General features: G+C 46.8%; 2 protein-coding genes across 5 annotated transcripts; one reads left to right on the plus strand and one right to left on the minus strand.

The window, feature by feature from the left end:
* Positions 1-366: 366 nt before the first annotated feature.
* Positions 367-10,995, minus strand: LOC117891018 (transient-receptor-potential-like protein). Of its 4 annotated transcripts, none has more exons than XM_034796177.1 (13): positions 10,686-10,995; positions 8,487-8,647; positions 5,580-5,817; positions 4,584-4,726; positions 4,149-4,521; positions 3,851-4,085; positions 3,466-3,739; positions 3,010-3,402; positions 2,635-2,830; positions 2,404-2,568; positions 2,116-2,338; positions 1,697-2,036; positions 367-1,644 (listed from the first exon to the last, which is right to left on the minus strand). In XM_034796177.1, exons 1-13 carry the CDS (start codon positions 10,755-10,757, stop codon positions 1,038-1,040), a joined length of 3,420 nt encoding a protein of 1,139 aa, XP_034652068.1. In that variant the 5' UTR covers positions 10,758-10,995; the 3' UTR covers positions 367-1,037. The 4 variants fall into 4 exon arrangements, with proteins under 4 accessions (XP_034652068.1, XP_034652070.1, XP_034652071.1 ...); XM_034796179.1 differs by lacking the exon at positions 10,686-10,995 and adding an exon at positions 8,978-10,016; XM_034796180.1 differs by lacking the exon at positions 10,686-10,995 and adding an exon at positions 8,978-9,713 and having other exon boundaries at positions 368-1,644; positions 2,116-2,335.
* LOC117891019 lies at positions 7,118-7,823 on the plus strand. The gene is made up of 2 exons (XM_034796181.1): positions 7,118-7,280; positions 7,353-7,823. The coding sequence occupies exons 1-2, from the start codon at positions 7,220-7,222 to the stop codon at positions 7,685-7,687; spliced, it is 396 nt and encodes a 131-aa protein (XP_034652072.1). The 5' UTR covers positions 7,118-7,219; the 3' UTR covers positions 7,688-7,823.
* Positions 10,996-18,866: the final 7,871 nt, after the last annotated feature.

Raw genomic sequence — 18,866 nt, forward strand, 5'->3', positions numbered from 1 at the left:
CACGTACTCGCAGGATCCTTTCGAACTTGAAGCGTTCATCATCTTTCCAAGGCATTGGGCGCATACAAAGTGTGTTTAGAGTGGCGCATAAATTTAAAAGTGCCACGCACCATCAAAATCCAGCACCAGCCACAGCTCCGTTCAGTCCAAGGAGCTTGGCTAAACCCAGGCCAATCCCATCAAAATCCCCAGAACAACCAAGTCGAAATGTCAGAGCCTGGGGAGAATGGCAACATGTCAGCAGACATGAAGCAGAGGGAGAGATGTAGCACAAAATCAATTGATATGACATCAAATTGAATTTATAATTCTTTCGCTTTCTTCCCCGAAATTCAGGGAACGTTTAGCCGTCGACTTGTTTATGTTGATGTCTCAATTGCCTTTGATGCTTCCGGATCACGACTTTACGCACGTTTTACCCGGAAAACTCTGGACTGGGCAGGGCAGGGCACTAAGCTCGAAGGGTCCGCCATCTCTATGTACGCTTCATTGGGTATATGTAAATGGCATTATGGGACACAGTCAGAGGGGGATTACGTAAAAACGGATGGGTATACTCCAATTTTAATCGAATATTGCCACCGGGTAGGAAATGCATACATGGGGATCAGTTAATTACCGTAAGGAGTATTCAGTTTACTTTTTAAATTATTTCAAAATGTGCAAATTGGCTTCAAAACTGGAAAACAATTTGATTATATGTAGGAGTACTTCAGTGCACACACTGAATTGATTGGCATGTTAAATGCAACGACAAAGTGTATTACCCACTTCGGCTTGTCCTAGTTTATGCCAGCTAATTCCTGGCCGTTCATGTGAATGCTGTGTGAATAAATTAGCTCCATTCGTATTGAATTACATTGAATGAGCAGCATTTCAATTGAATTTGCCCAAATAATTGTATTGTTGGCCGAATGTACTCGCAAGTAAAGTATTTGTGGATAGATTTGTGAGACATCTGCCTCTGCTGGCTCCATTTGTGGAGCGAATTATCACCAGTTTCGGTGTCAGTGTCAGTGTCCGTGCCACAACCACATTTAGTTTCCTTTCTTTGGCCGCTGGGGACTCGTGCTGGCAATGGAGCTTATATCGGAACAATTATCCCCGCCTACGCGCCTTCTACTCTCATCCAAATCGACCACGTGGATGTCGAAGGAGTTTGCATTACCCGCCGACACACCATCTGAGATATGTCCTCGACCCTTCAGCTCCACGGAGAAGGGAGTTCGTGAAGATGTGCCTGAAGCTATTGGTGTTGACTTCTTGAGAGCAGGAGCAGCCGTCGCTAGTTTGCTAGGGCACAAAGGCAGCTCTCGTGATCGACTGCTAGCCAGCTGAGAAACGGAACTTGGAGTAGGCGCTGTAGCTGTTGTTTTAGCTGCAGTTGGTGGCGGCAGGGACTTCCTGCTAATTTTCAACTCGGGCGCCGTATGAGACCTGCCATTGTTGGCTGCCATTGCCCTAGCGCTCACGGACTTCAGCGGTGGTCGCCACATGGGTTTGATTCGGGGACGCTCGCGGTCGCTGATCTCCTCGCTTATCTGGTTGAGCAGCTGCAGCAAGGTGCTCGACTTCTCATCTTCGAACTCGATGCGGATGGGCGACTCGCGACCCGAGGAACAGCCGGGATTGAGCATGATAAGCCTGCAACGGAAAACAGCTTGAAATATGAGCTGCAACATATAATAAGACCCACCTCTTGGCCTCTTCGATAGCCTTGCCTTGATTTTGTAGGTTCTTGCGCTCGTTCTTGGTGCAGCGTCCGATCTGGGAGTTGGGCAGCGTGCCCTGGAGCACCACGTTCCACTTGTGGGTGGTGGACTGCAGCAGCACCGTGCGCGCCACCCGCTGGAATCTCTCGCGGGCCGTCTCCTTGGCCGGCCGGGAGGGTATGTTTTCGACCTTGACCTCCCGCATATCGCCTTCGCCGTTGACATTGCAGCAGGCATCAGATTCCCCGCTTGTTTGAACCGGAGCCACCTGGAAGCCCTTCATCAGGCGTCGCTCCCAGACCTTGATGCGTCGAGGTCGGGAATCTGCAAAGCTCCACACATGAGAAATGGAAGAGCATGGACCCAGCAAAGGCAGCAAAGGAATGGCCGAGCTTCCACTTACGCCGCTCCTTTTTGTTCGCCGAGGACACGTCCATGCCGCTGTTCTCGAATATCTCCAGCATCTCGTATCGCATCGTGTTGATTTCGCTCTTCACCTCGTTGATGTCATCCTCGGAGACGGGATTCTGCTCAAACTTGCGATGCATGGCCGCCACATAGCGCCACACCAGCGAGCGCATGATGTTGTCGTACTTGTTGAACTCCTCCTGCTCCAGTCGCTTCTGCTGGGAGGTGGTCACAAAATTAAATCAGAATGTGCACTTAAATGCATTCCAACTCCGAAGTGTACCTTGGAACGCTGCCGATCGATGACCTTGCTGGACTTTCGAAACAGCCTAATGAGCCACTTCACCGAGGGCAGGACATTAAAGGGCGGCGGCAGGGTGGCGCTGTCCTCGAAATAGCTCATCCACAGCTTGGTGCGTGCGAACTTCCACTCGGTGTCCGAGTGCTCCTGCGAACACGAGATGCCTTGGACAATTTACGCTCTGCGGGATGGGGAGTGGGTGAAGCTACTTACATCAATCATGGCATACGAATTGGACATCATGGCAATGAGCAGATTCAGGAGCACAATCACATTGATGACGCTGTACGAGCCGAACATGAGGAGGCCCCAGAAGCGGGTGTACGACTTGATGCCGCTCAGCTCGAAGTCGTCCAGGCCCACCATGCCGAAGCTGGCCCAGAACAGCGACTGCGACGACTCAAACAGGCTGACACATGAAACGAAAGAGGAGGAAAGGAAAGGAAAGGTGAGCAAGCATCAGTACCTTCCCCATTGTACAAGAAACCGATATGCTCTTGGCCATAAAGAGAAGCGACCATAATTAGCTGAATGAATGGGCAAGCTTATGAGGCCTGGCTGGATAATTGGCTTGGTGACTGGACTTACTTGCCAAAGCGACGCCACTTCATGCAGGAGTCGCCGTGCGAGCCCCAGTCCGCCTCTCCGCCCGGCAGGACATAGCACTTGCTCTTCTCGAGCGCGGCAAAGTACCAGAGCAGCTGATTGAGGCCACAGGCGAAGGCGAACAGCACGAGGCTGTAGATGAAGAAGAACTTGACAATGTCGATGACCATGCGGCCCAGCGATATCTGCAGTGGGCCCAGGTGGGGATTGATGCTGAAGAGGTGCACCAGCTTTAGGGCGGAGAAGACATTGGCGGCGGCAAACAGGCCCTCGGCTATGAGCTGGGGATCGAAGTCATGCCACTTCTCGCGCGGTATGTAGGCCATCTGTGGATCCTTGGCTATTTCCGTGGCCTGCTGGATGTAGGCAAAGGCCCTGCGAGTGAAAGAACAGAAAGTTGAAAGAGTAGCAGGACTGGGACTGAGGACTGGTACTCACCTCAGACACATGACGCTCACGTAGAGTGTGTTGCGTAGAAAGTCGATAAAATTCCACATATTGCGCAGGTAGTTCTTCATGCCCACGGCGAATATCTCCTGCACTTCCTCCCACATAAAACCCGCCACGTACAGGACCACGACCAGCTCCAGCTTGCTGGGTGCCTGGCCCCGCTGACGCAGCTCCTGCTCCACCAGATTCGCCTTCATACGCGTCGTGCCAAAGATGCGCACAAAGTCGTCATCCGCCCGCTGTGAGACGAGGATGAGGACGACTGAAAGACAAACAGCAATGAGTGAGCGTCCAGCCCAGAGAATCGCCATTAATCGGAGCTCCAGCTGTTTACTTTGGACAATGGACAGGCCGCAACAAACGTTGTACTCACACAGAAAGAACAAATAGGAGGAGGCATGGATGAGAAACTTCATAAATGGCTTCCGCATCAGCCGTCCCGTCCGGCAGTTGGGGGCAAACATGTAGATGAAGCAGTACAGGGGAAAGAGCACAGCCACCTGTGCGATGCATATGACTTTGTCCACGATGCTCTTGCGACGGAAGCCTGGCAGCCCGTCGTACCAAATGGAGGAGAGCAATTGCTGGATGTTCGAGTGGGCCACAAACTGCCAAAGGGAACAAAGAATATTAGCTCCCATCCAATGTGTCATCAGAAGAGCGAGCTGAACCTTCTTCTGTTTGTAGGATATGGCCTGGACGAGACGTGTCAGACTCATGCGGTCCCCTGGCTCGTAGCTGGACATGTGCGGATCGTAGTTGAGGATGATGGCCAGCTCGTTGGAGGTGCGCGTCTGGTCAAGCAGGTCCACCGCGAAATTCTGGCACTGACGCCGCAGCTCGATGTAATCCGCCTTGCACTCCTGCTCAGTCAGCGCCAGGTTCCGCAGATCCCAGGAGAGCTGAAAGGCGGTCAGTATGGGATCGCTGGAGGTGAGACAGATCAGCGAGGGACTGCACAGGGCCCGATAGATGTTCACCCGCGACAGGGAGTGCCGCAGCGAGTCCTCGCCCATGAGGCGCATACACTCCTCGCAGCCGCAACTGTTGAAACGGTGAAAAGCTAATCCGTAATCCCACACAAGGTGCCGCTGCCTCCCACTTACCGTATGTCGTGGGGCACTGGCACAGCCGCTCCCCGATCCAGCAGAATGCGCAGTATCTCAAAGTTGTTCTTGTGAGCGGCCAGCATCAGGGGCGTGATATCCGGCGCAAACATGGCCGTGTTGATGTCCACCTTCTGCCAGCTCTGCCAGCGAAAAGATATGAAAAGAAAGCCAAGGGGTTAGTTCTCTGGGAGAGCAGATTGAAGCGCAAGCTGTCCATTCTTCACAGATTCTGTTTTTGTTTATGTTCTGTTTATGGCCTAGTGTGACCGCACTTCTAGGGTTGACACGTCTTCTCAAATATCGATCACACTGTTTTGATATTATTCAAAATTAGAGGGCAACGGACAACTTGCGAGCAAGATTACTACTGTATTATGGCCATCCAACTCGTGGATGTGTAAACAATTGAAAATTTAATTGTCGAATTGCTCATCCACATTCAGACTGTCAATTTCAATCAGACACTCTCAATTTTTGCGTAAAAGTATCTCTGGGCAGCAACGGTTGATGTTTGGATACAAACATCCGAATGGAAGCAGGGCGTCGCTTCATTTGTGGATGACATTAAGCCTGTTAAACGTTTTATTGCATATGCGTTACAACAGTAATTTTCACGCTCCAATAGCGCCCAATGGCTGCCTAATGAAGCGTGCTCGTGTGCATAAATATGAGCCAGCAGGAGCGGGACTTGGGAGCGGCAGCGGGACCCAGACAACTCCATGTGGAAGGAGCATAAATGAGAGGCAGAGGGGAGTGGGTGAGTGGGAGGCATTGGACGCTTATCGCGCACACCCAATCACTTGAGCCTGCAGAAGACGTCGGTACGTGACTCCCAGAGTGTGGGTCGGCGACACACGGAAACTGATTAAAATCGTGTTAGCCCTTGTCTTACTGGGCCTAAGCTGGCACCCACTCTGGCTACGGGTCCCGTTCCGACCACAAATTAGCTGAGCACAGCAGACAGGCAGGGGGAACGGAGTGGCTAAGACTTACATAGAGCTCGCCCTCCTTGTAGATGAGCTCCTCGTGCTCGAGCAGCAGCTCCACGGCCTCTACGAACTCCGCATTGATGGCATGCAGCAAAGCGTCCTTTGTCTCCACTCCCATCACGACGAGCAGCTCCACCATCTCGAGGTTCTCGTTGTCTATGGCCAGAGTGAGGGCTCGTCGGCCCAGTGGATCCATGCAGTTAATGTTGATGTGATGATGGCGCAGCGCCTTCTGCAGGATTCTGAATGAAAATATCGCATTTTCTAATTATTGAAAATTGCATTAAAGGGACAGGAGCACAATCCCTACATTCATGGAAAAGTTCGGCCAGAAATTATATGGAAAAAGTACCCCCTCTTTATACCCGGTACTCGAAGAGTAAATAGGGTATATTGTATTTGTGCGGATAACGGTTGTATGTAACGCACAGAAGGAAACGTTTCCGACCCCATAAAGTATATATATTCTTGATCAGCATCAATAGCCGAGTCTATGTCTGTCTGTCTGTCTGTCCGTCTGTCCGTCTGTCCGTCTGTCCGTCCGTCCGTCTGTCCGTCTTGTTTGTCGGCTAGTTCTCAGAGACTATAAGAGCTAGAGCCACCAAATTTTGGCACCAGACTGCTGTATGCTCACACTGAAACCAGTGTATTTCAAAAATGAGCCCCCGCCCCTTCCGCCCCCGCAAAGGGCGAAAACCTCCCAAATCTACAATTTTGAAGATAACAGAAAACTAAAAACGCCATTCCGTAGGGAATGACCATATCTATCAGATCACCAAAATGGGATCCGATTGGATCATTATTATAGCCACAATGAAGAAATTAATTTTCAGTGGCCAAACCCACCCTGTCCCGCAGCTTATAGCAAAACACTGGCCGTCTGCCGCTGGCTCTGCCTCTGCCGCTGGCTCTGCCGCTGTCTCTGCCTCTGCCGCTGGCTCTGCCTCTGCCGTGAGTCTGCAGTGTGTGTCTATAGGGGAGGGTGGCGAGCTAAAGGAGCGTGTTGGCGTGAGTAGTGTTGTTGATGTAGATGGAAGATGAAGAAAAAATGTAAAATTTGACAAAACACCGCTAAGTTGCAGATGTAGTACTGAGTGCCGGGTATAAAAGTTGTGACGCGTAAGAAGCGTCTCACACGTCCCTTCTCGTTTTTTTTACGACCCACCATATTTTTGTCCTTTCAAAGTTGAAGGCGAAGTTTCTAATTAGCTCGGCCCTGAGGCTAAGGACTCGACACTGGTCCAGCAAACAAAAAAAAAAAAGAAAACTTTGCCAATCAATCGAGTGCCAAAAAAGCAGCTCCCATCAGTTATGGGCCCACGGAGGAATCAATATGGGTACGTGGAAACTCGATATCTGCTTCCATTTCGTTTCCATCGATATTTTTGAATGCTCTGTGCAGGGACAGTTTGTCCGAAACCGAAATCAAGTTGGCCACGAATCTTGGCTGTCAAAATTTGAGTCTGCCTTTCAGGCTGTGGAGCCGAAAATCGTCAGTTTATGTTCGTTTGCCAACATAAATTGTTGTAAAAAATTCAGAGACTAGAAAAACAGAACAAAATTTTACAAAACTAAAAAAAACGAAAAAAAAAAACATCATTTGGTGATTAAATTACTTGTCAGGAAATCTAAACCGATTTTAGAATGGAAGCCGAAGCCGAAGAGTGTAAGGCACTTGTCATCAAGATGGCCCAGAAGAACAAGGGTAAGCACACACAAGGACAGGTGTGGGTGCCATGCCTTTCTTCAGCTCCATCCTATCTTTCACTCCGAACAGAGACGCAGACCATGAAAATGGGTTCCAACAACTGGTTCGCTCAGGTCGCTGCCTTTCCGACTGTGGGACCACGCTACACCGGCCACCCCTTGGCGGCTATCCAGGCATTCGTTCCCCGTCAACCATCGTCTTCGTGCCAGTTCTACATGAACCGCGAGCAGGAGCTCTATCGCCGGGCTTGCCGCATGAAGGGAATCGGTCTCGGCTGCTTGCAGCTGCGCGAGGACTATTTGGTGAAGCCATCCGCTGAAAAGATGCCCCAGGACTCGTACCGCTACACACTGGAGGAGATGAAGAGCCTCAACCCCTATCGTTTAGTCGATATCGAAGACTAAGCCGACACAGCCACACTATACATAAACAAAGATTAACGGGCCACAACACTACAATGTACATATGATTGCTCCTTACACAGCACATGCACAGCACAGCAGAGCACAGCACCAAATAAAAAGTACAAGATGTATCGTTTCCCTATCGATTAAAGTAATATATAATAGTTTGTTTATAATTATAATATGACAACCACGAATGCAAGCGATTTCTATGCTTGTTGATGCAGGGCTGCAATCAGAAATATTCGAGAGTGGCAGTCATGGCTGGATGAATATATAATATATATAAATCTGAATCTGCGATTGCATGGAAGTAAGCCCTGGCGAGGTATTTTAGAAGTACGATCCCTGAGGTTAATTGTAAATTTAATAATGCTGTAAAAGAACGACCTTACATACAGAAATACATATGTATGTACAAACATGTAAAAGTTGATGTACATAAGTATGTGCTGTGTGGTTCCCTCATATTGCTTTTTAAGTGGCATGTAAGATACAAGTTAGGTAACCGTTAGAGGCCCTCAGGCAGGCGGCTATGCAAATAATTGAAACCAACCCGCGCGCTGCCGTAGCGGCAGCAATTGATGCGATTTATGTCGCCCCACCCACACGGTGCTACCCAGTCGACACCTGTTATTCCCACGGCAAGTACAGCTAACGAACGGGTGATACCCCTCCTCAGGGAGTCAGCGGCAAACACGACAGCAAAGGCACGCGGTGTGGAGAGCGGAGACGAGGCTAATATTCCTGTAGGATAGCGATACCCTGTAGGTGGCATAAAAAGCGAGCAGCTACTCACCTGCGTACATTCGGCATATCGCCACGCTCTACAGCCAGCAGGAACTTCTTCTCCTCGAGCAGCAAAGGTTGTGGTAATCCCAGTGGGATACAGCATCCACCCACCATTGTTGTGGCGCGGCTCCTCCCACTGCCACTGCGTGTGGCGCTCCCAGACGATACCTGGCATATTTTAAACAGACATGTACAGTGCTCTGGTGGGTGAGTGGGTGTAGGTGCTGTTTGTGTGCGTGCGTGTAAACGGAATTGCAAATAAATAAAAAATAAACACACTTTTGCAAGAAAATTAAGTGCAAAGTGGCGGCGGTGGCGGCGGCGGCTGCTCGGCTGCTGATTGTCTCTGGCTCTAGAGTCGGAGTTGGCCGACTAAATGGCATGGAAATGAAATGCGCCATTTCCCACATTTAAGCTTAGTGGCAGCTAATGGCTGGCGACTGGCAGGGAGTGCCAATACCCTCTACGAAATATATTTGATCTGCTGCTCGTACTTACACCTGTCGGCAGCTTCTTCTTCTTAATGCGACCCATGTTGGATTTGTAAGAGGTCTTTCACTCTGTCTGTCTTTCAATGTATACACTTTTTGGTTTATAATTCACTTAACAAAAAGCTGATTGTAATTAATATTCCATACGGTGCAGCATGAATGTGTTCTGTCGTCGGCAAACTTCCAGCTCCGGCACTGCAGCTCCAGCCAAATGCCAGGCAGGCAGGGGGGGACTTACCACATAGCCATTCAGAGCTAAATACATATATTTAAATACACAAAGGCTAAGCCAAAAAACTCCAGCACTAAGCCCCGGCCAAATGCAACTTTCAAGTTGATTTTGCCTTTATAGTTATGTCCGACTGTGTCGACGGGTGTGCATGTGCGTGTCCGGGGCTTTTTGTCTTGGTTTATGGCTTCTGGCTGCTGGTTGCTGGCAAAAAGTTTCCATTTAAGCTGTTTATAATGTTTTTCTCGTTGGCCGCCTCGACTAAGCCCTTTTCGAGTTCAGAACAGCAACTTTTCAGGAATTGCAAACTTAATTAGAGAACTCTCCGGATCAGATCAGACGCTGGACTCCGCACTCGTCGTGGCCCCGGCAGAATCATTCGCGAAACTACACAGAAAAGCACACATCACAGTTTACATATTTCAGCAAAGAAATTATTTCACTCATTTCCACAAGAGGTACACACGAACTATTATTATTTTTCCTCACAAGTGGAATTATTTTCATTTAAATGTTCTCACTCTTCCCGTTGCTCTCTTGCATTTCCAGCTGCTGTAATTATTATTGATATTTCTTTTGGCTTTTAATTGAATGTTTACAGCCCCTTCTATCGGCTGGCCAATAGAAATAATTTTTATGATTCATTGTGGGGATCTTTCCTCACCGCTTCCTGCTCCCTCTACCATTCCTCGATCACAGCGAAATTAATGTTTAATAAGCCTTTTCCCATCAATGCGAACGTAAAGTGTTTCAAATGCCGCAAACGGAAAAAATTGCACTCGCACTACATGTTTTTGCTTTAAATTGTTCAGACGCATTTAAAAGTGCTTGTGTTCCGCATAAAAAATGCACACGCGTTGCATATTCCGCGGGACTTAAGGCAGCAGAAAAAAAGCACTGAACCATCGAGAGGGCTGGGCCATAAAAACACTTCCTGTTTGGTCTACCATTGTGTACAGTATATGTATATTCAGTGGAAAAAGAGGGAATTGTTTAATTAACTTGATAGAAATATAAGTGCGTAGGGTGGCGTTTTGCCGCTTAACAGATAAATACGAGTACACATTTATATTCGCACATAAAAGTGCCATCATAAATTTGGTTTTATCAGGCCAGTTGATGGAATAAAAGGAAGGACAAAAACCCATCGCTTATATTTGGATTGATAGTGGTTCGCTTTTCAGGATATATAAATACAAAAGTGTCGGATCCGTTGAGGTGTCATAATTATGCACAGAGTTAAGCGGAACTTTAAAAAATAAAATGTAACAAAAAGTACTTTAATCTGCGTGGAGACTAAGTGGTAATCTTGATTGTGGGCAAGTTCCACTGACAACTTTTAATGGGAGGAAGCCCTGTCCCATTCACCCATTCCCCAACCGAACGGAAAGAGAAGTTTCTCCACCGCTCAGCTCTCCGTCCTCTGGCTAGTCCAATAGAGCCACATAATTCAGTTGGCTTCTCGGACTGCTCTTAAGCCACTTACTTCTTGCATTCCAGCGCATAAAAACGTGTGCAATTGTTCAACTCGATGGCACAATGGACGCTGGGGTTTCATCCGTGTACGGATGTGCTGCGGCTTAGGCAGGGGACTGGGAATATGAATTTATATACTTTATAACAATTGCACGTTGCATACGCTACGGCCACCCGCACCGCACACTCTTTATGCTCTTTGTGTGTACTAGTATAATATTTTATTTTATTTTATTTGTATTTCATATTTGGGGCCAAACACGGCGAGCCACAACGCGACAATGTCGAGACGAGAACGAGAACGTGGCACTAGCGGAATTCACACGCTGCGACTGCCACATGGAAATATATACCTTTCCCGAGGGCTGGGCCGGCCAGCGGCGTTGTAGCTAATTTAATTAGACTAAAACGTCAAATATTTGTCAGCGCTTGGATACACCTGGAGGTCCACATCCACACCAGTAAGTATATTCTCGCACTCGCACCTGAAAGCCACCACTCTCTCTAGTTGTTTTTATTTTATGAATTGCAGAACTGCCCAACAGTCGAGGCATCACCTTGTCGGGGGTCGCACGGCTATCAACAAGTTGTTGCCTTTTGGTGGCTGCTTCTCTAAGGGGATTAGGACCCAGACATGTGGAAAGTTGGGTCAATGACTAGGACAGCGGCGACGCGACTGTTCCCAATTGAATTACAACTAATTTTTCACTGATTTGATTTGTGGTGCATTCGAACTTGTCCATACACGAGTATTTCATTTTGTTTCCCATGGATATGTGTTATTTGATTTTTGTAAAAAAGAACAAAGACTTTAGTGTTGCAGCTTTTTGTATTTCCTAATCAATTTTAATTGATTTGAGTGCACCTTCAAATTGTTCTAAATTGAAAAATGGATTCTTTTTTATACCTTGCTTCCTTATTATAGTCCCTTACATTCTTTTTTCTAATTTGCCTGAATAGGCCAAATGCTCAAATTGTTTATAAATTGTTCCTTAATATAATTTCTCAGAGCTTCCTTCATTATTTTCCCTTCGTTTGGCAAACGTTCAATTTATGTTTAATTTGCTTTCATATTTTTACTGTAGTGCACTGCGAGTGCGAGTCCATTTCTAAATTGACGGACAGACCGCACAGCCGGTGTGTGCTTCTCGCAAGCGTTTATGTCTCTGATAGAGACAGCCTTTTGACAGTCGTAAACAGGACCAGCAACTAAAACAAAACCAAGACTACGACCAACACAAGCAAATCAAAATATAAACTCTGTCTGCATCCGTATGAGCAGTAAAACCAAGTCAAATTAAATCAAAAATCTCAAACTAGATTTTGATGAGATATTCGTGCAATGCACAAGCACCAAAAGGGGGAAGGGAAGGGGCCATACCCTCCATTTCATAATGGAGAACAATCGGAGCAGATTCCAGCGTCATATGCAGTCGGGGCTGGGGCAGGGGCTGGGGCAGGAGCTTCGCATGACTGCACGAAAACATGGAAAGCCAAACAAACAAATATCTGCCGAGGTGCAGAGGAGGATGGCTGTGGCCCTGGTGCGGGTGTGGGTGCGGTGGCAGTCTTTTCTGCCACAGGTCAACTCATTTAGTGGCAGGCAGATGGGTTGCCATGACTGCGTCTTTTATCAAACTGTATGTGGTTGCCAAAAGGATCGACCTCAGGTGTAGAGGATGCATGGAGCTGGGAAAGATACTCGTAAATGTGTATGGGAATGGCATTGTTTGCCCTTAAAGTCGCGTCGGTGGTAAAGAGGATTTCCCATCCTTTATAACGCTTTATTTCAGGCCAAGAGCAGAATATTTGCCACGTGGTTGCCTAGAGTGTTTGTGTTTGTGTGTGCGGCAGTCCCTTATACAAACATAATCAGACCGACAGACAGACAGTAAGTAGCATAGTTACACGCACACACCCTTGTGGCACAGGAGCACCAGCAGGATAATATGATACATTTCCATAATTCACCCAGCAGTTCGCCAAACGGTCTGCTGCACTTGCTCCAAAGCACAGCAGCAGCAGCGTGTGGCAAATAAAATTGCATTCAATATTTCTTCCCGTTTTCCTCTCTTGTTGATGAGATTTTTTTACCCTCGCACCAGACTGCCTCACCGCCTCTATCAAATTGTTTTTCTTGCATTATATTCATGGCCGCTGCTTCACTGCCGCTTCTATTATTTCAAGTATGCTGCCGCATAATAATATTCCTGGTGAGGAGAGACTCTGATGAATATCCGATAAAGATGCGTTTTCCACGAAGTACACTTTTCCCCTCTTCCTTTTTACATTTTTACATATGTACATGTATATAAATGTAATTAAATATGAAAACTGTTTAACCATTCCAATTGAAAGGCAGAATGATTCAATTGGAATGCTGCGACTGTCACATACATATCCATCATTCAATTTTCAGCGCCGGGCAATCCATTTGAAAATGATGGTAAAACAACATTAATTTGGTTCATTCCACATTAAAAGCACCAGCCGAAAAGTTTGCATCGCTTTTTGCCCGCTCAATTCACTGGCAAGCACTTCTTTCGATGCATACTTTTGTGCGGCGCATCCGCTTATCTTTCTCGCTGTTGGTGACGCTATTTGTATTCTTTTTGTTCTCTCATATTTCTCGTACACCATGCCAACCAAAGGCCTGTGTGTGGGCGTATGGATGGGCGGTTGGTTGGATGATAGTTGCGTCACCAGGCAGCATGTGCACAATCTTTAAATATTTATTTCTCGCTGTTTTCGCACTCAGCAGCCGGGAGCAGCTAGCATGCCAATACATTGAGCCGCTTTTCCCTTTAAACAATGCGAAATTTTCATCAATGAAATGCCTGGGTCGACTTTTAGTTAAATCCAAACAAACATAACAAGGTGGTGTTGGTGTTTCTGTGCTGGCGAAATCCCTGCCAACCGCAGCCACGAACTGGGCCAAAACTGGAGGAGGAAGACGAATAGGAGCCGGAGGAGCAGCAGCATCAAAGAGCAATCCTTGCGGTAAAATAAATTTTCTGCAACTCATGACAGCTCCAGCAGCACAGCTGGGTCTGAGGTGTCCAGGACTGCTGTGGGACCAATGGATGGGAGCGGAGCGTACGTGCCGAGATACAAAACTTGCCAAACGGATTAGGAAGTCGAGGGCAGAGGATGTTCCCCCACCTCGGAGACTCTCCTGCGACGCACGCTCCAGCCTCTCAAAGGGTTTAAAAGGCAATCAAATTTAATTGTTTTGCGGTTAGCCGCAAGACTACTTCATCTTCTCCAATCTCTCTAGGAGGAGGCGGCTCCACTCCCTGGCCACCGATTTACAGTTCAAATGTCATAGAATTTTGAATTTAATTATGCATTCTTTTTTTGTATTATATTTTAAGATAAACGAGTGCCCAGCTGCCGCGCACAGAAATGTCAATTAAATGTATTTACATGTGATGCAAATCAGGCGGAAGAACACTCACCACTCACCCCAGTGACGCCACGAAATCAGGTCCAATCGGATCGAAATGGGCCAGAGTCTGGGTATAAATAGGACTCACCTGTGCATTTGTTTACACGGCCAGGCAGTTAGACGTAAACAAGTCTCGCCGGAAGTGGGCCAAGCATCGGTCTCAGCATCATCAAATCAACATGAATGCTCGAGTACTCGTATCTGTTCATCTGTGTGAATGTCTGAAGAAGCACCAGTCTTCAACTGATTAATCATCGCATTTTATCAGCAGCATTGTCATTGCTCCACTTTGACACAAGTTCAAGCGGCAAGGCCTGCGAGGATTGCGACGATAAATTCTCACATTCCTCCACTCTCTAACATTGATCTCCGGCTGTCAACGAGCCGTGTAAAGGCCAAATGCCGCTTATTTTTAATAATAAATAAAAACCATCCCCACAAATACATATATTTGTGAAATGTCATAAAATGTGGCGCCAGGCAAAGCACAGCACGGCACAGCAGATGCGACAGTCAACGACACCACAACGACCTTAGTAGCAGCTTCGACATATCAAGAGCCGAGTCAGAAAAGAGCCAGAAATACTTAACACATAGCAGATAATTAAGGCGAACTATGTTTTGTTCGAATTAAATAATTTATACCGCCATTTGTCTACGCATTCTGCATATTTTCCATTATTGACCGAGAAATAGAACTGCCTCGAAGCAGCTGAAAAATGAAATGGAATGGCTAAAAGCACTGAGATGAAAGGCGAGCTAATTGATTCGGAAGGATGGATAAATGCTAGACTACTCGATCGCAGCTCGCGTATGATCCGCCACCGTATGGTCCGGTCCACACATTCAGTCTGTGAGTGGGCGGAATGTGTAGAGCAAGGTCGATGGCTGCAATAGAATGGGATGCCTGGCAACCCATTGGGGAGATTGAATCATATAGATAAATATCTTAGTGTATGTGCATCAAAGAAAGATCGAAGCTGTTGCCCACTTTATTAGTTGTGTTCAGATCAGAAGCTATCATTTAAAAGATTCATCACCACTGTAAAGCCACCAAATACTTTGCCATTTCTCTGCATAGAAACACGGCTTTTTTTCAAACCTTGCTGCACAAATACTGGCCAGTTATCAGTGTTGAGCCTAACATTCTTCATAAAGTATTCACCCTTTCGGAATGGACATTTGTTGTCGCTTGTGGGCAGGTTTGAGTCACGGATGGATTTCTCGAAATACGTCGCATAAGTGTTCTTCACAAAGTAACAGGGCTTCTCGTACAAATTGACATTCAATGGCACCCACTTTCCATTCTTATATGTCCAGAGATCTAACCCTACATCAAAGTCCTCGTCAAGATCTACATGGTTGATGATAGTTCCGTTTAACAAGCGATCGCGTCCCACCAGCTTCAGGTTATACTCGAATAATGTTTCCTCGTCTCCTTGAATGTTCTCCACCGACTCGTATCTTCCAGCAAAGCAGTGCACTGCAAAGTACTGACAGGCACAATTATTTTACCGATTCTTATATACTCTCTCTATACATATTTAAATTTAAATCTACCAATGTGGACGGAAGTATAAGTGCCTTTAGCCACAACGAGAACATCCTTTAAACAATTTTTAAAAATTTACTGCTGCTTTCTACCGTTCCCCTTTTGAAAGCTCTTTTTATATACATTTTCATTGCATGTTTTGCACCCATTAACACGGATTTGTATATCACATCTGATGGATTCTAGATAACAGTTGATGCTATCGGACCATCCACCTGGTGTGCCTGCATATTATAAACTGAAATATCAAATATCGAAATATCTGATGTGCATAGCACTCCAAAACAGCTCGTTCGAGAATCGTCTTCAGACTTAGTTTAGTATTATACCATCGCTCACCGATAAACATTTATAATGCAGATATAATCACAACGTGAAGGGCGATAAAAAGAGTAATTTTTTCCATCATTATGTCACATTTAGATTAAAATTGTAATTGGCCAGCAACAACCTGTGGCAATAGCCCGGAGCTCTTCGCTGGCAGTTCCTCTCTCCGTGCCTGCCTCTCCTCACGTACGGCCACTACCACTCCCATCAGCTGCCACATTCCCAGCAAATTGGGGCTAATGGACCAATGCTGTGTTGCAGTTGGAATGAGGCTGTATGCCGCCGGTTCCTGGCTGCTGCTGCTAGCTTCTTGCCTCTGCCTGCCGGACAACATCGTTTATTATTAGCTCGCAAAGAAGTTTAGCGAGGTAAACACACTGACTCTGACTTCATGTTGCAGCCTGCAGCCGGGGTACAACTCGGCGGAAAACTCGGGAAAAATAATTTCGAAAATTGTGCTCGGAGGCAACAACACGTAACGAAAATAGCGCACAACGAGGCGTTGTCAGAGGCAGGCAATGCCGAGAGTAGATGCCAATGTTTTTCCCGAAACTTGATTGAAATTGAAAAATATTTTCGAACGTGCCGAAACAGTTTCGCGTGCAATGTGCGAGCGGAGAGACGAACCGAGACATCGGAGTGCCACAATTTGTCAAAATATTTCCCCAAAAAATGGGGAATTAGCAGTGATGTGTAAACATTTATAAGGTGAAAAGAGTGCAAACAGCGGCAACAAAACAAGAAAACAGTTTCAAACAATACAAAACTCGGCAGCAGACGGGGGAGGGCTAAACGATTTCGTGAACACTAAATAACAAACAGACTTTGCGCCCCACAAAAGATAGAGGATCTGAATGCTGCTGCCCCTGGCGTGGCAAGGTGTGCAGGCGGAAGATCAACAACAATAGTCACGGCAACAGCAATGACAACGACAGCCAAAGCAACAGCAAATCTAACAAAAAAAAAGCAAAACACTTTTCTCACACTATAAACAGAACTTTGGATGCCCTTTTCCTAAGGAGATTCATATTGGGTTCTCTGAGGAGCAAAATACGTAAAATTTATGAGTAGCCCTTTGGTGTCTTCAGTCGAAAGTAGATGCACCACTAGTTAGGGTAGTGTTAGGGTACAATCTAAAAACAAAACGTGCTTTCCGCCATTTTCCATGGGAGAGAAAAAAGCACGCGAAGAGACCGCCAGCAGCGTTAGGCGCATTTATAGGATTTGCATTATTCGAGGCAAAGCCATGGGCGGAAGCGGTCAGTGGTAGTCGTGACATCAAAGCAGACTGCATTTTTGAGCCAGCACAGTTCCAGGTGCAGTTCCAGCTGCAGGCATAGGTCTAGCTACATGTCCAGCCTTGCCATTCAGTCCCTGCCCAAATCAAAACGCAGCTTAGTTCGGCAGCCAGTCTGTTTATTTTGGACTGTGGCTGAAAACTTTAAAGCCAGCCAGGAATGGAATGGACTTGGCTGGGATGGCCAAGGGATGGCAGAGCTGTACAGGTTTACACGGACTACGGCGCCAGACCACACCGTTGTCGGGGCACGTTCGCATCAAGTGGCACTGCCCCGACCTGGCGTGGCAGGCATTTTGTTTATTTGCTTTTGCTGCCTGCTGGTTTAACGTGTGGCAACTGACCAGCGTGGCAACTAGGACCAGGAGTGGCAAGTTCTATGGCTGCAGCTGCCAGCGGCGCGTATAAGTAATTTAATGGCCAGGGCTTCGGATTGTACGCTTTCGGCTCAGCCGCTGTTATTGTTTATGCGGGGATTTGAAGCATTTTTAAAGCCATTTAAGTTCTGCCCCCACCCACGTCTATCCACAGACCAATTAGACAGCCAGCCTGAGAGCCGAATCAGTGCTCCCCCTTCTCCGATCCTACTTCTTGTATGATTCTGGCCATGACGCATGGCCTTTTAAAGCGTCGTTGTCGTCGCTGTCGCGTCCGGCTATTAGACTCTCTTCCGCTTGATAAGATACGGCTCTGCGACCACGGCCAAGAGCGTTGAGTGGAGCGGAGTGGAGTGGAGTGGAGGGGGTGTGTCTGCTTATCGTACACGCCGTGCCGGTAACCCATATAAAAATAGAAGAGAGTAATTTAATAACGATTCTAGATACCTACAAGTATGTACGTATATGTATGTTTGTTTTGCAATTATTTATAGTTCACACATTGCCAGAATTTATACACTTGTTTCGAGAATGCTTACGAGATTAGACAAAGACACCAAGACTAGGGAATGCGCGAGCAAATAGATTTATTATGCACGATTTATAATGCTTCCGAGTATAATAAAGTTCCATGGAGGTGCCAAGATGTTGATTGTTTCCAATAGAATGGGGGAGAATCTTTCATCCTTTGCCAGACTGGCACCAATCGGTGTGCATAGTTGTTCTCCAATAAGATTTACGAGTATTTAATCTGACAACTTGTTTTTCCCTTCATATCAGTGTGATTGTGTGATGCAAGTAGCAGGTAATCGCCGCATGGCCTGCGACTGGCCGAGAGAGAGACCAGACTTAGGTCCTAGCCAAAAACGTGACACAATCGCAGGTGCGGCAACAAGTTGCAAAAAAAGTGGAAAACTGTGAATAGGTAGGGGCGGCCATAAAGCAGGGAATACACCAGCAATAGATCTGCACATGTAGTGCATATATTGGTGCTGGCTGTTGCCAAAACAGAGGCGGAATACTAGCGACAGCGAATGTGCTAAACGACAGCGGGGAAAATGATTTTCACTCGTCTGCAAACACAAGCCGCAAACTGAGCGGAAAACCAGAGAGAAAACAGATAGATGGGGGAGCAAACAAATTGCTTTGCCATTTATTTTTATACGAATACCAAAACAGACGAAACACAA

The sequence above is a fragment of the Drosophila subobscura genome, chromosome E, assembly GCF_008121235.1.
Source record: "Drosophila subobscura isolate 14011-0131.10 chromosome E, UCBerk_Dsub_1.0, whole genome shotgun sequence".
Classification (NCBI taxonomy): Eukaryota; Metazoa; Arthropoda; class Insecta; order Diptera; family Drosophilidae; genus Drosophila; species Drosophila subobscura.

Coding starts and splice junctions, on each gene's coding strand:
- LOC117891018 (XM_034796177.1), bottom strand. CDS start 10,757: ATGAAACCCCAGCGTCCATTGTGCCATCGAGTTGAACAATTGCACACG. Junction 3,740..3,850: donor CTCCTATTTGTTCTTTCTGT/GTGAGTACAACG, acceptor TTTGTCTTTCAG/TCGTCCTCATCCTCGTCTCA. Junction 2,037..2,115: donor GGCGAACAAAAAGGAGCGGC/GTAAGTGGAAGC, acceptor GGAGCTTTGCAG/ATTCCCGACCTCGACGCATC.
- LOC117891019 (XM_034796181.1), top strand. CDS start 7,220: ATGGAAGCCGAAGCCGAAGAGTGTAAGGCACTTGTCATCAAGATGGCC. Junction 7,281..7,352: donor GATGGCCCAGAAGAACAAGG/GTAAGCACACAC, acceptor CACTCCGAACAG/AGACGCAGACCATGAAAATG.